Source organism: Chanodichthys erythropterus, chromosome 9 (assembly GCF_024489055.1).
Source record: "Chanodichthys erythropterus isolate Z2021 chromosome 9, ASM2448905v1, whole genome shotgun sequence".
Lineage (NCBI taxonomy): Eukaryota > Metazoa > Chordata > Actinopteri > Cypriniformes > Xenocyprididae > Chanodichthys > Chanodichthys erythropterus.
The window spans coordinates 20,723,793-20,739,221 of record NC_090229.1 but is presented as its reverse complement, the minus strand read 5'-3'; the positions used below and the strand labels follow the sequence as shown (position 1 = coordinate 20,739,221).

At 38.4% G+C, this 15,429-nt stretch overlaps 1 protein-coding gene across 3 annotated transcripts in view; it reads right to left on the bottom strand.

Annotated features, from left to right (window-relative positions):
• cpne5a (copine Va) overlaps positions 1–15,429 on the bottom strand; it is a 91,807-nt gene that overhangs the window by 16,880 nt on the left and 59,498 nt on the right. For all 3 annotated transcript variants that reach the window (XM_067393778.1, XM_067393780.1, XM_067393779.1), the window contains 4 exons: positions 11,468–11,509; positions 11,126–11,201; positions 7,853–7,906; positions 6,485–6,546 (listed from right to left, as the gene is read on the bottom strand). In XM_067393778.1, the coding sequence (XP_067249879.1) occupies positions 6,485–6,546; positions 7,853–7,906; positions 11,126–11,201; positions 11,468–11,509 (234 nt within the window). The remainder of the gene's footprint in view (positions 1–6,484; positions 6,547–7,852; positions 7,907–11,125; positions 11,202–11,467; positions 11,510–15,429) is intronic.

The following is a 15,429-nucleotide window of genomic DNA, read 5'->3' as shown; positions in this document are numbered from 1 at the left end:
CCGCCATTGGTGAGAAACTTTACAATTTAAAGCAAGGAAATATGTCTGTTAATGATTATGCTCTGCAATTCAGAACTCTCGCTGCCAAGAGCGGATGGAATGAACAAGCGCTCCTAACGACATATCGTCAAGGACTGAACCCTCAAGTGCGGTTGCATCTCGCTACATAAGAGGATTCCATCGCTTAGAACGGTTCATCCGCCACTCCACAATCAATCCGCTTCGCAGTCATGTCTCGAAGAGCACCAGCCACTTCACAACTCCATCCTCTGCCGACCAGAATCCGTCAGCCCTCCAGAACCAGCCCATGAGCCCATGCTAACCGATTCTACTCGTCTGACACCCGCTGAACGGCAGAGAAGGCTGACCCAGAATCTGTGCCTATACTGTGGTTCTCTTGGGCATGTAATCTCCGCATTCCTCATTCATCCTCCTTGTCCCATGGTGAGTGCCATCTTCCCTTCTCTCCATAAGATGAAGCCACTCACCACTATTGTGAAGCTTACTGCTGCTGATGTTTCTATTCCAGTTACTGCACTTCTCGACTCTGGGTCAGCAGGCAATTTCATATCTGGGGCCCTCTGCCGTCAGCTCAACCTCAAGACCACGGCCACGCCTGCTGCCTTCCAAGCTGAGAAGGCAAGCTGTCAAGTCAGTTGGAGTGTCAGCCCACTGCTACTTCAAATCGGAGTTCTTCACGTGGAAAGGATCTCATTGCTGGTTCTGGAGGAATCCACCTCTGACGTGATTCTAGGGTGTCCGTGGTTGGAGCAGCATGACCCCATCCTCTCCTGGAGAACTGGCAAAGTCCTGAAGTGGGGTGACACCTGTTTCAAAAACAGTTTCTCTGAATTTCCCATTCCAAAGTCTCCAAGCTCCACGTCTATTCCTGTCTGTGCCACTACCATTGAGAGTCCGTTAGAGAGAGAGCATCCAAGCTGCCTCCACACTGGCCATGGGACTGTGCCATCGATCTGCTTCTGGGTGAGTCAGTGCCCAGGGAAAGGATCTACCCCGTCTATCCCGGAGGAGAAGGCCATGGAGGAGTACATCAAGGAGGCCCTGGCTCAAGGCTACATCCATCCATCAACATCCCCTGCCGCTTCGAGCTTCTTCTTTGTTGCCAAAAAGGACGGAGGCTTGCAGCCTTGTATTGACCTTGGCCTTGTATTGTTCAGGTACCCCCTTCCTCTCGTCCCAGTGGCCCTGGAATATCTCGTGGTGCCACTGTGTTTACCAAGTTGGACCTCCGTAGTGCGCATAACCTCATCCGGATACCTGAGGGTAGGGATGTCCCGATCAGGTTTTTTTGCCCTTGAGTCTGAGTCCGAGTCATTTGATTTTGAGTATCTGCCGATACCGAGTCCCGATCCGATACTTCTTTAATACATCAAAAAAAGAATAAAGAAGAGCAAAAAAAAAAAAAAAACAGATCCAGGACGTTCCTTATTTTTTATTTAATTACAAACAGAGCACTTCTGTGAGGTAGCTGGAACAATCAAGTAATAAATCACATAAATTGTTCACTTCACTTCACTTTAGTGCAACAGTAAATATAAAAAAGGCTAATATAAAAACAAATATATTTGGTTTGATTTGGGTATGTGGTATGCAGTCTGTGTAATAACTAATAATAATAACCACCGATGGTGGTATTGGACTCCCAGGTATCCTGCCAACAGGTCGGCTAACAAAGGAGGCCCTGTGGGGCCTACAATCTCAGCAACAAGTGGCGTTCAGCCTGTTTGCAGAATAAAACACAGACTGTGCCAACATGTGAACTAGAAAGGAGGCCTGTAGGGGCCTACCGTTCCAAAGACACGCGGCTTCAGCTCGTAAAATAATGTAAACTACGTGAGCAACCATGACCAGCTAACAGCACTTGTTAGAAATACAATTGCTAACTAGAAGGAGGCTAATTAACCATAAGAGCCTACACTCAAAGTTATATGCAATATAGCTGTTAACAAGATCACTGAAAGGGAGCTAATAGAAACCATCTTTTCTCAAAAAGTGGTTCTATACTACCCTGAGTATGCAATCCAACAGTTGATGCACTCAGTAACACCAATAAACCTACAAATGGGAAATATTAGGTCACCAATGTCTCCAATAGCAGCTACATGAAAAAGCCTGCTATTATGAGAACAGGTGCTAACCTGTGGCAGCATAAGTAAGCTCACATATAATGTAGGGCAAAAGTCTAGAACTTCAAAGTAAACACAACGCTTTGATGTATATGCTATTTCCAAAGAGGAAAATAATTTTCCCCAACAGATTCTCAAAACTGTACTGAGCCATAGAGGACGAATGCTAAACATTAGCAACGTCAACTCAAACTTGATAAAAAAAGACAAGTAGCTAAAGGAAAAAACACATTTTCCATAGCAAAAAGTTCTAGAAAGTGGGCCTAATACACACAGCATGACCTTATCTACGCAAAGATAAGGGCCTACCACCTGAGATAACAGCATCAGGGAGTCTAAAAAAACAGTCTACAACCTAGCTGTTAAACTCAACAATTGCACCTACATAGCAAGGGGATAACGGGCATATGGCCTAACAAATCCCTTGGGAAGAGGCCAGAACTAGGAACTATACAGCCTGACAAGGGATAGTATACATAGGGTTATAAGTAAATAACACACCTAACCTAGCTCTAGCCTAGCTGCTAAGCTATGGGCCTTCTTACAGGGCCACAAGCCTAGTGAAACCTGGGTTTCACCTCCAAATCTCATGGATAAGAGAAAGAAAGTGAAGCTCACAAGCAAACAATGTCAGGCGGCCGATTAGGGCCAACCTAAACATACATATTAACTGAAGTGATGAGTGCTAATTCAAACTACTCTAGAAAACAGCAGATGAGAAGCTACTCTAAACAGATGGCTAAAAGGCGGTCATTTTGTGGCCTGCACAACATATACTCTAGCCAGTCTATCAACTTCAGTTTGCCCATAAAAACACCCTAATTTCTCTGACTACATGCTCAGAAAAAACTATACAGGAAAATAAGGCCTTATTTCAAACATATAAAATATAGACCGTCCTGCGGCTCAAAGACCGAAGACTCCTAATGCTCCCTTTTTTTACATGAAAGGATGGAATCTAAGGTTCTTTTAAACCTAAAAGATCCTCTTACTATCAAACAGAAATAGCGGGCCAACAGAAATAATTATTATGGGCCCAGCCATCAGTCTGACTATAAGAAGCATCTGAGCATGATAGATGTTTATATATATATTTGTATCTGAACCCAGACAGACGGGAGGAGGAAGAAGTATATATATACAGGAGGTGGAAGAAGAAGAGGAGAGGATAGATATAAATCACCTATGTAGCTGGGAAATCTATTAAAAACACAACGGTGTTTACAATCGATCACCCATCTTACTCTCGCTTCTTCCTCCTCCCGTCTGTCTGAGTTCAGATACAAATCTGAACGGCTAGGGGTTTTTCATGCCCTCCCGATCTCAAACGCGGAGATCAGAAAAGGAATGGAAAGTCATGGAAGCCGCCGCATTAATGGACAGAAAGGAACCGCTCGTTGAGCCACTTGGAGTTTTTGGATAGTTGCTTTCAGACACCTGGGTCACGTGACGTTCCCCATAGCGTTTTTGCAAACGCAGAGCGAGTTCCCTTTCGAAAGGGAAACAGGTATTTCAACGAAAATACATCAAATGTTAAGTGTCACATTGAATTGTGGGAATATCAATTTACGTTTATTCACTGTAAATTACACAAAGATGTTATTTTTCACTTCCCAAAACTGTAAATTTAACGGTATTTTACCGTAAAATTACATTAAATGTACCGTTAGATCTATTACATTTATTTACCATATATAGTACGGAAACTTTCTGTAAACCAATTAACTGTTTTTTACCGTAGCAGTTTTTCAGTCTTTTACTGTTAAAATCACAGTAATTTTTTACTGTGTTAATGAACTATGATTTTTCAACTGGGAAAGTATGGTGATATGTTTTAGTTGAAAGTTTTAACCTGTTCACCTGTAGTGTCTTGACTTAATATTTATAATTAGTCTAGAAAAAAAAAAATCTTCCTGCAGTCCATTTCTTTTCAAAAACATGATTAAACATTTAATAAGGTCCTTGGAAAGGGTTTTAAATTTTGCATTAATTCTGAGAGCTACCTTTATGACCTGCACTAAATTATCACCTCGCTCAAGACATGATTCTTTCACTCATGCACAAAAGTAAAAAGAGAATTCATCACACTCTCTGAAGCAGGTAATGTTGATTTAAGAACCAAAAGGGTTATATATAGCCCTCTTTATAAAGAGGAAAGTGAATGAAACATCTAGCAATTGGAAATCCATACAAAGGTCTGCTTTCAGCATCAATATTAAAGGTCAGAGTCTAATGGAAAAAAATAACAAAGGTGAAAACCTGACAGAAAGCAGTTTGAGTGTGGATAGAGTAATCTGACTCGGTGTGAACTGAACGTGGCACACAGGGTGATGTCAGAGTGATATGGATTACTCTAGTGTGAAAGGTCAGCCACGTCTTTTGGATAGTCACAGATAATAGACACTTTACACACTCACTTTCTTTCTGACTCAACCGCTCTCTTTTTCATTTATTTTTTTGTGGGGATTTTGTCACCATTTATTTTTGAAGACAAAGAAAAATATTTCATATTCCAAATCTTATTTCCCCTCATTCCTTATGAAAAATGATTTTAATGACTACTTTTGCCTTGTTTTCCATTAAAAATATCTAAACATTCTTAAGATACACTACTATTCAAAAGTGTAAAAAAATCAAAAGACAGTAATAGTAATTGTGCTATCCACCAAGACTACAACAAAGTCAAGTCACTATAGGAAGAGTCTTTGTTGATTGTTGAACCTTATCAATGAATCAACCAGAACAAGAGAGCCAGGCGTTACTCACTAAACACTACAGTCTGGTTGCAAACCACATCTTTCTTTCTTAAACCAACTACTGCTGCCTAATAAGTCAATGAATGTATATAAAATTTGCATGAAGATACCCCCAACAGAAACAACAACGTCTCACCTCATGATCTAGAAATATATAAGAAAGCCTTAGAGACACCTGATAATAACTATATAATGTGTTTTTTTTCAGTATAAAATGTATTATTTTATTATATTAATTAGTTTAATATAAATAAACAAATACACTATCATTCAAAGTTTGGAGTTGTTCTCTTATGCTCACCAAGGCTGCATTTATTTGATCAAAAATACAGCAAAAACAGTAATGTTGTGAAACATTATTACAACTTAAAAGAAGTGATTCAGTCAGGAGCAGTTTCTCTTTTGTTGTTTGATTAACATTGAAAACACAAGCAGCAGCAGGTTTATTAGGCTGCTGTCACTTTAAGACCAAATGCACCGATCCAATATACTGATTCACATGCGCATTCGGTTTATGTTCATTTAAGACATGAAACAAAGACGGGTATCTTGACACATAAGTGTGTGTATTTGACCATTCAAGCCCAATATGCTGGCAAAAACAACTCTGTTCAAGACTCATGCGCTCTATGAGCAGCGGCTTTATGTGCACGTGCCTCCCAGATGTGCAACATATTCAATCATTCCAATCAACCAATTAGATTTGAGGGACAAGTTTACAGTTTATGTCAAGTTTAAGCTCACAACCAGGGTTAGGTGCTTCTACATCAGTGTTAGTCAGCTATCAATTCCCTCTGATTTTAGGAATAACTTACGGCCCAAAATCTCTACCAGTTGACAAATTTCTACAGGTTAATCGTGTCTACCGGTATATCGCCCACCCATATTAGTGCTAATTTAGTAATTTAGTTCTTTTAACTCCAATTTATTCAATTCATCACCACACCAAACAGACAGGATACAGCGCTACCTTTAAAAAGCCAATGAGATGGAGATCTTAATAAGCATGATATTATTCAAACCTTGGATTTAGACATGCCCTGATGCCTTCCTCCCCTCCAGATACTGCCTGTCAATGCAGCATTTTTCCAGTTTATGATGCAGCCTTTATGTCAGAGATAACAGACAGAGAGGGGAAGCAGGTCATACTTCCTAATGCCAGAGATATCAGTGGATCAGACCACAGTATAAGGTCGACGGCCCTGAGATGTTTTCTGAAAAACTGGCATCAGAGCAGAAGGCCAGCCTTTCATCAGAGCAAACTGAAAAGGACCTGGCAACCCCTGAATACTGATTACAGTAACTGCAACAATAACTGTGTTTGTTGTTCTAGTTTAGCATTTAAGGGGTTATTCAGGTCTTGTTTACCGGAACTCTTTACCAAAGCTGTTTGATGAGCTGTTTGACGCCATTACAATGATAACATCCTCGTGGCCTCAGCAAGACTTTGACCTTTACATCCGCCGAGAATGTTTACAAAAATTACATGTTGTGATGCAGAGATTTCAGAAGCATTTTAGAACAGGCTAAATACAGTACATAAGCTTACATGAGGATGAATGTGTGTATTTTTGCCCATACCCTGCTTTGATGTAGTCCAGGAACGTATGTTCGGCCTCCACCGAGAATGAAAGCAGTGTCACCTAGGTAATTGAGCAACAAAGAACAGACGTTTTACAAAAGCATATGCACACAAACCACATCTGCCACGAAACAATCCATCATCGCATTATGCAAAGACTCTCTTCTCTCAGCTGTCAGTGCCACACAGTCTTTTTCATTAGTATTGTCATTAGGCAACCAGAATCTTTCCATGTTGGGAGGAAGACAGGTGATGGACTATTCATTTGAGTTTTGATTACAATCTCAAAGCCAATTCATGGCAGTCAATGCTGAGAGTCTTTGTGGATCATCAATCACTGTTATCCACCCGGACCTCCAATATTACTTCCTCACTGCTCTTCTTATCAAAGTATGAAACAGAACGCACTATCCAGTCAAGGGACTTGGATATCAGATTGTCCAGTAATTTATCTGAATAATACCAGACATACAGGGTCCTTGTGGAATACAGCTGGAAAAATAAATTCAGTGTTGTAAGAATGCAGTGAATTCAGTGCAAAAAACTGAAATGCTGCCTTGGCAACTAAATTAAACAAATTAAGTTTAAGTACAAAAATACTGAAATTGAAATGAAAATAAATTAAAGATAATATAAATATAAAACAAAACTAATAAAAAGCAGTTTTCATTTTAATTTTAGTTATAAAATATAAAAATAAACCTTAATACAATTTTACTTTTAGTCAAAATATAAATAAATACTAAAATCAGTGCTTCCCATTCATTAACTAGACTGGCGGCGGTCTAATTTGTCCCGCCAGTTTCATAATGAACTGAAAACATATTTAAACTTCTCACTATAACATAAAATGTCTTATAACATAAAACGTGTTTTCTGTCAAATTAAAAGCTCAAAGGTTTAGCTCTTGCAAGTGTAGAAATTAGTACAAAAAACACTGTAATTTCCCTACTGTAGAGTAATGTAAAATAATATACCTAGGAAATATTCATTTTCATTTATTTTACAGTGCATTTGATTAACAATGCATGACTATAACTGTCATAGGAATAATAATAATATGTTTTCTTTTGTTCAATTTGCACACTGATCATGGGGTTGTACCTCTTAATTTTGAATTCTCAAAGTGCACCAGTTTGATGAATTTAACTTTAATTTGTACAAAATTTTCTTCCGGTGGGGCATGCCCACGGACTGTTCTAGAGAGACTGAGGTTCACCCCCCCACAGTCTCACAAAATCCTGTGGGAAACACTGTAATAGTATACTAAAACAAACCTTATTATCTTATGCAGTATTATTTTTAAGGTAAATTTAACATGTTAAAACCTTTGTACAGAAAAAGGGGATAGCAAATTCACTACTCACTGTGCCAGAGTTGATGTATCTTCTCTTTTTGAGTTTCTTTTTAGCATTCACCACCTGAAATAGAACATTTAGAGATGACACATCATTTACAGGAAGATAGAGTGTATGTGTGTGTGTGTGTGTGTGTGTGTGTGTGTGTGTGTGTGAGAGAGAGAGAGAGAGAGAGAGAGAGTGTACAAAGTTTTTTTTTGTTTCCTAACATTGTCTTAATCTTTTTCTTGCTATTTCTTGTTTATAAAATGAATTCATGAATTTATATACTTATTGATTGATTGATTTTTATTTTAAGTATTATATGTATTATATAATCATTATTTCTTTGCTCATTTAATGGCCAATGCTTTGTCAATACTGTACAAGTCAATAAAGCTCATTTGAATTTAAATGAATTGAGAGAGAGAGAGAGAGAGAGAGAGAGAGAGAGAGAGAGAGAGAGAGAGAGAGAGAGAGAGAGAGAGAATAAGAAAATGAATGTGGTTCTAATTAAACCTTTTTATCCAAAAGTAAGAAAGAAAATTTTGAGAGTACTGCTACTGGATCATTTCCAGGCTGCCAGTCATTTTTTTGTTCCACTTACATTCTAAGACACGACTGATCTAATTGTTTAGATACTTTGACAAATCCAGTTCAGGTCAGTTACATACGCAACCTTGGCTAACAGTTTGGAAACCAGGACACAGATGATGTGATTTGTATGGATTGGGGTTTAGCTGAACCGACACCACAGCTTCTAGTGTTGTTTGTCCGACTCAATCCCCAGGAAACCCCAGATCCTTTCAGCACACCGCTGGGACTGTCACACTCCTGTAGAACATCTCACCACCCCCTCACCCCACCACAGGGCTAATGCTAGGGTGAATACATACACACACACACGGCACATTTATACACACCCAACCCCCTCCTCCCCTTCCTTTCTCAAATAGGCTACATAAATTTTGTCTTGCTCTCTTTCACAGACACTCAAAAATAAATATCTCAACTCATTTGGTGCTGCTGCTGTATTTGCAGTCAGACAAAATTTGACACAGGATGAATAAGGGAGCCATGAGATGGTTGGTGCACTTTTCATTGCTTGCTGAATATCTCTCATGAAACAAACACTAAGATAACCCAACTGGGTGCTAATTAAAGCTTAAATTCTTAGTTAAAACTAAATTGTGTTCATTATTAGCTCAGTTTAATTCATGCACTTGTGGTTGGTCGAGGTTTTTGGTTTCCACAGGTTTTTGTATTCGCTTTGTGTTCATCACAGCAGCAAATACTTATACTAATAGGCTACTTAAAGACTTAATAGGCTATTTATTTTTAAACAATTGTTTACATTTAAAGATTTTTACATTCTGGACTAAACCATGCCCTAGATATTGACTGAAAATGTTCTTTATTATTGTTTGGTAACATTTAGAAAAAGGATCCATTTGTTAACATTAGCATTTGTTAATCTTAGTTGATGTTCATTTCAACATGTACCAATGCTTTATTAAAATCAAAAGTTGTATATTTTAATATTATTCAATGGACCTGAGCTAACATGTACTCAGGTCTAAGTGTTCCAACACTCTAATAAATGCTGGGTTTAAAACAACCCAAATTGGGTTGAAAATGGAAAAACCCAGCGGTTGGGTTAAATGTTTGCCCAACCTGCTGGGTAGTTTTATTTAACTCAACTCTTGTTTAAAAATTACTGTATTGCTTGGAAATTAACATTTATTAATATGGTTAATAAATAAAAACGTATTAATGTTTCCTAAATAATAATTAAACAATAAACATTTATTAAATTGCTCACTAATAAATGTTCACCTTTTGATTATTATTGTTGCCTCTAGTAATTGTGTGTCTGATTCCAACCTATTTTGGGGTTGGAATAAAACTGCCCAGCATATTGGGCAAACATTTAACCCAACCGCTGGGTTAAAACAACCCAATTTGCTGGATTTGTCCTTTTTCAACCCAACTTGGGTTGTTTTTAACCCAGCATTTTTTTAGAGTGAAGAATGCTGATATTTCACCATTATCAGTAGCATTAAAAGTGCCATCGAATTGAAAATTGAATTTAGCTCGGCATAGTTGAATAACAAGAGTTCAGTACATGGAAATGACATACAGTGAGTTTTAAACTCCATTGTTTCCTCCTTCTAGTGTAAATCTCATTTGTTTAAAAGACTTCCGAAGAACAGGCGAATCTCAACATAACACTGACTGTGACGCAACTGTCAGGATCATTAATATGTACGCCCCCAATATTTGCATATGCCAGCCCACGATCGAGGCATTACACAAGGGCAGTATTAACGTCTGGATCTGTGCACAGCTGAATCATCAGACTAGGTAAGCAAGCAAGGACAACAGCGAAAAATGGCAGATGGAGCAATAATAACTCATATCATGATAACATGATATTTTTTGTGATATTTGTAAATTGTCTTTCTAAATGTTTCGTTAGCATGTTGATAATGTACTGTTAAATGTGGTTAAAGTTACCATCGTTTCTTACTGTATTCACGGAAACAAGAGCCGTCGCTATTTCAATTTTTAAACACTTGCAGTCTGTATAATGCATAAACACAACTTCATTCTTTATAAATCTCTCCAACAGTGCGTAATGTCAGCTTTAGCCACGGAGCACCATCAAACTCATTCAGAATCAAATGTAAACATCCAACTAAATACCATACTTACGCGATTAGACATGTTGTATGATGAACACTTTGTAAAGATCCATTTTGAGGGTTATATTAGCTGTGTAAACTTTGTTTAAGGCAAGTGCGAGCTCCGTGGGTGGGGAGCGTGAGCATTTAAAGGGGCCGCAGCCTGAATCGGCTCATATTTAATGATGCCCCAAAATAGGCAGTTAAAAAAATTAATTAAAAAAAAATCTATGGGGTATTTTGAGCTGAAACTTCACAGACACATTCAGGGGACACCTTAGACTTATATTACATCTTTTAAAAAGACGTTCTACGGCACCTTTAAATAGCCTCTTCTGTATATCCAGTTTGTATTGTGGATCATTCATTGCAACATTTAACCTGATTTTCATGTTTAAGTATCTGTAATCTGGCTGTGCTTGACAAATAATATATGCTATTGACATGGTTTTAAATCTGTTGTTATCTAAACTGATACAGTTCTACAAGATAAGTTCCCATACAAACATTTTTATTTCTTTTTCTGCCATCTTCACTTCATGAATCTACAATCACCTTTATTTGAACACAATGGATCCTCTGTGTATTAATGTATCAGTATCTGATTTACTAAACTCACCTCATACACGTTGAACTGACTCTGACCGCGAGAGAGCTCTCTGTAGCTGGTGGTGAACTCCCCAATAAAATCATGACTGAAGCACAAGAAACAACAAAGAGACTCTTACTGTCTGTGATGAGGAAAATAGATGGAATTGAACTTATTTACGAGGGAGAGATCAGTATTTGTTAGTGCAGCCATTTCAGAGCATGGGTCATATGAATACTGCAGGAAAAATCATAATGAAAAAAAAAATCATGTGTCAGTAATGTGTCTTTGTGCAGGGTGTACCAAATGCACACATATGAGATCATATTACATAAATGTGTAGTGTAAATAAACAAATGTGTGTTTTTCTACCTGCCATCTCTGTCCCAGTCATACACCTCCACTTTAATTGACCTGAAAGATTTAAAACAGAGCATTTAGAAACATGGTGTGGCGAATTGTCAGACACTGAAAAGAGAGCAGCAGCTGAATTGATGGATGCTTTCTGATTAAAAAGGGGCTGAGAGACTCTGTCTCAGTGTCTTTTCATCTCCATGCTAAAACCAACCAATTACAGGCCATTATCCAGACAGTGCACTTGGAATTAAACAACGGTCGACAGGGAATGAACTCCCGGGTTGTGACATGGAGCAGCCCTGGAGCGTCACTTCACCTGATAGGACGCAGGCGAGTTTCATTTAAACATTAATTACATCTGAAGTTTTGAATAATTAGAAACTCATTCTGTTCAAAGCAAGTTAACGCGATCAATTACACAGAGGCAGCGGAGATTTGTAGCCTCGTTAATAAAAATGGCTTTCGAGGGTAATAGCTCTAAACGGCATTTGGCGGCAAAGCATGTCACACACTTGTTATCACAAAATGCAGGGATGTGCTTGTATTTACTGTTGCGATGAAAATTAATGAACAAAAACAGACAACAGTAAAGATCACACACAATTCAGCCAATCATTCTTCTTCCCTGTTAAATAACCAGCATACAATAATGTATGCTGTGTTCTCTTCTTAAAGGGATAGTTCAACCAAAAATAAAAATGTTGTCATCATTTACTCACCCTCATGTAAAACATGTATTAGTTACTTTCTTCTCTAGAACACACATGCACAAAAAAAGATATTTTGAAGAATATTTCAGCTGTTTGTGTCCTTACAAAAAAATGACATCTTAACTGTTGACATGACAGGATTTTCACTTTTGGGTGAACTTGCCCTTAGCTTAACCAGAAAGCCTCCCTTAGTCAAAAATCATCACCAGAAATACCATGCTGGTTGATGGAAATTCATTCCGATCTACTCAGCAGACTCTTTTTTCACATGATTATGCTATGAAAGGTGGATTTGTACTTAGGAAATCAGGAAATTTCCATAGTCGTAGGATGTAAAACATGATTTTGTACGGTTGCTTGATTAGAATTATTTGCTGTTGTTTACAAAGGTAAAAATGAAATCTCAGTGGCATAAATGCATCTGAGTTGGGATGAGAGAATGGACCTAAACTCAAGAGCCTCTATTGTATTTCCATGGAGTACATGGGGAAACTCTCCATCTGTTGGTAAAGCAGACTGGTATAGCTCTGGAGTAAGAGAGCAGATGTAGGCGATTCATCAGAGATCATTTGGCACACTTCCTGTCTATCAGCACTCAAGATTCCCTGTAGACAGTAGATTCACAGTTGTTCCCTAATCCAGTCTATTATTATGATATAATATATAAAATTATATTTTATACAGTACAGTTTTTTTTTCTTTTGAAAGAAATACATATTCAGCAAGGATGCATTAAATTGAAAAAAAAAAGTGACAGTAAACACTTTTACATTATTACAAAAAATTATATTTCAAATAAATGCTGTTCTTTTGAACTTTCTATTAATAAAAAATTCTGAAAAAAAATATTCATCAATGAGTCTTGAGCAGCAAATCAGGATTTTAGAATGATTTCTGAAGGATCATGTGACACTAAAGACTGGAGGACTGTATTCAGCTTTGACATCACAGGAATAAATTACATTTTTAAAAACATTATAAATATAGCAAGTATTTTTTTTTCTTCTCAATTCAAACCAGAAAACACTACAAAAATATTAGAAAATGTATAGACTAATCAGAATTTCTGCGCACATTTATACACTAAAACCTTGAGTGCCAAACATAACTATTGTATAGGACTTTCTACTGGAAAACAACTTTCACAACTTTCTATCAATCACCCAGAGGTGTCTGATACATAAGGAAGCCCTGAGGTAATTTCCTCTGTAAAGTCTGAGATGTGTCCCTCAGGAGCGTGGCTGATTGACAGGGTTAAGTGCTGTTCCTGTCTCTCCCCAAGATCACAGTCAGATGCAGATCAGTTATGACACTATGTGCAAATTATGGATTCCCCTCATGTCAATCAAACCGGATTTCCTCTTATTTGTTTAAGACCCCTGAAGGAGGCCCGCCTTCTTTGCTAACCTGATTTAATACAAGCATTTGTCTCAGAGAAAAGAATAAGATATACATCCAGAAGATGCACACTGATGATCAACATGACAGATACTGCATAGCTTTATGTGCAAAAAAATAATCTTTAAATGAATCAAATAATGACATACTTTCTGCCACATTACTGAAAGACATTATTATTTGCTATTCTGATTTGGAACCAATATATTAGGATCTGCATAACAGCTAAAACTCTTATTATGGACCTTTTTCTGTTGAAAAAAAAAAAAAAAAAAATATCCCAACTGCAATACAAATACTCCTCTCAGCTGGCAACCTTACAGCAGGTAATAATTAACACAGCACCACAACAGCTGGAGTTTCCCTTTGTTTCTCCCTCTCTCTTTTGCTCTGTCTCTCTCACACACAAGGTATCAGAGGCCAGGTGGGGACTGGGTGGCAGGTGGTTTTGTTCCCTGTGTTCTGATTGGCTATGACAGCTCTCAGACGACACACAGCTGCCAATGCGTCTGCAAGCCTCACCTGGGTCATGAAAATGAACACACACACACACACACACAGCCTACGACAGGGATGGGCAACGTCTGTCCTGAAGTGCCGCTGTCCTGCAGTGTTTAGCTCCAACCCAGATAAAAATAAACTCACCTGCCTGTAGCCTTATCCTTAAAGGGATAGTTCACCCAAAAATTAAAATTTGATGTTTATCTGCTTACCCCCAGCGCATCCAAGATGTAGGTGACTTTGTTTCTTCAGTAGAACACAAATGATGATTTTTAACTCCAACCGTTGCCGTCTGTCAGTCAAATAATGCTAGTGGATGGGAACTTATACTATAAGAGTAAATAAAACTTGCATAGAAAAGTCCAAATGGAACCCTGCGGCTCGTGACGACACATTGATGTCCTAAGACACAAAACGATCGGTTTGTGCGATAAACCGAACAGTATTTATATCATTTTTTACCTCTAATACACCACTATGTCCAACTGCATTCATCACTCGATTTGTTTGGTCTGATCGCGCTCTGACAGTGGCAGTGATGTCTCGTGCATATACTTCAATGAGAGCGAGACATCACTGCCGCTGTCAGAGCACGATCAGACCTTACTAACGAGTGCTGCACGTGGTTGGACATAGTGGTGTATTAGAGTTAAAAAATTATATAAATACTGTTCGGTTTATCGCACAAACCGATCGTTTCGTGTCTTAGGAGATCCCATCCACTAGCATTATTTGACTGACAGACGGCAACGGTTGGAGTTAAAAATCATCATTTGTGTTCTACTGAAGAAACAAAGTCACCTACATCTTGGATGCGCTGGGGGTAAGCAGATAAACATCAAATTTTCATTTTTGGGTGAACTATCCCTTTAAGATATTGATTAGCTTGTTCGGGTGTGTTTGATCAGGATTGAAGCTAAGCTCTGCAGGACAGCCACACTCCAGGACCGACGCTGCCTACGAAATATCACTGAACACAACAAACTGCTTGACACACACTTGAAAGTATATAGGCCAATGTAGACCAACAAAGAAACAGTGTAGTGCAAACACACACACAAATATCTGCTACACAGAAAGTACAAAGCAAAAATAATGTGTCCTCGTAGAGCACATAAATCACTACAGTGCAGCACCGTGAACAGGGCTGTCTGTGATCAAAAAATGCTGATGCAATGAGTACCAGCAGTCTGTTCACAATGTGCGACTGAATCAAAGAGCACAGGGACACGATCCCTCTCGACACGCACATACACGCGGTCTTATTCAGTAACAACAGCATTCTCATGCTAAATTTCCACAGGATTCACAACAGCATATGCACACAAGTGGGCTCTTATCCTCATTCTAATGTTAAACCCTCATTGC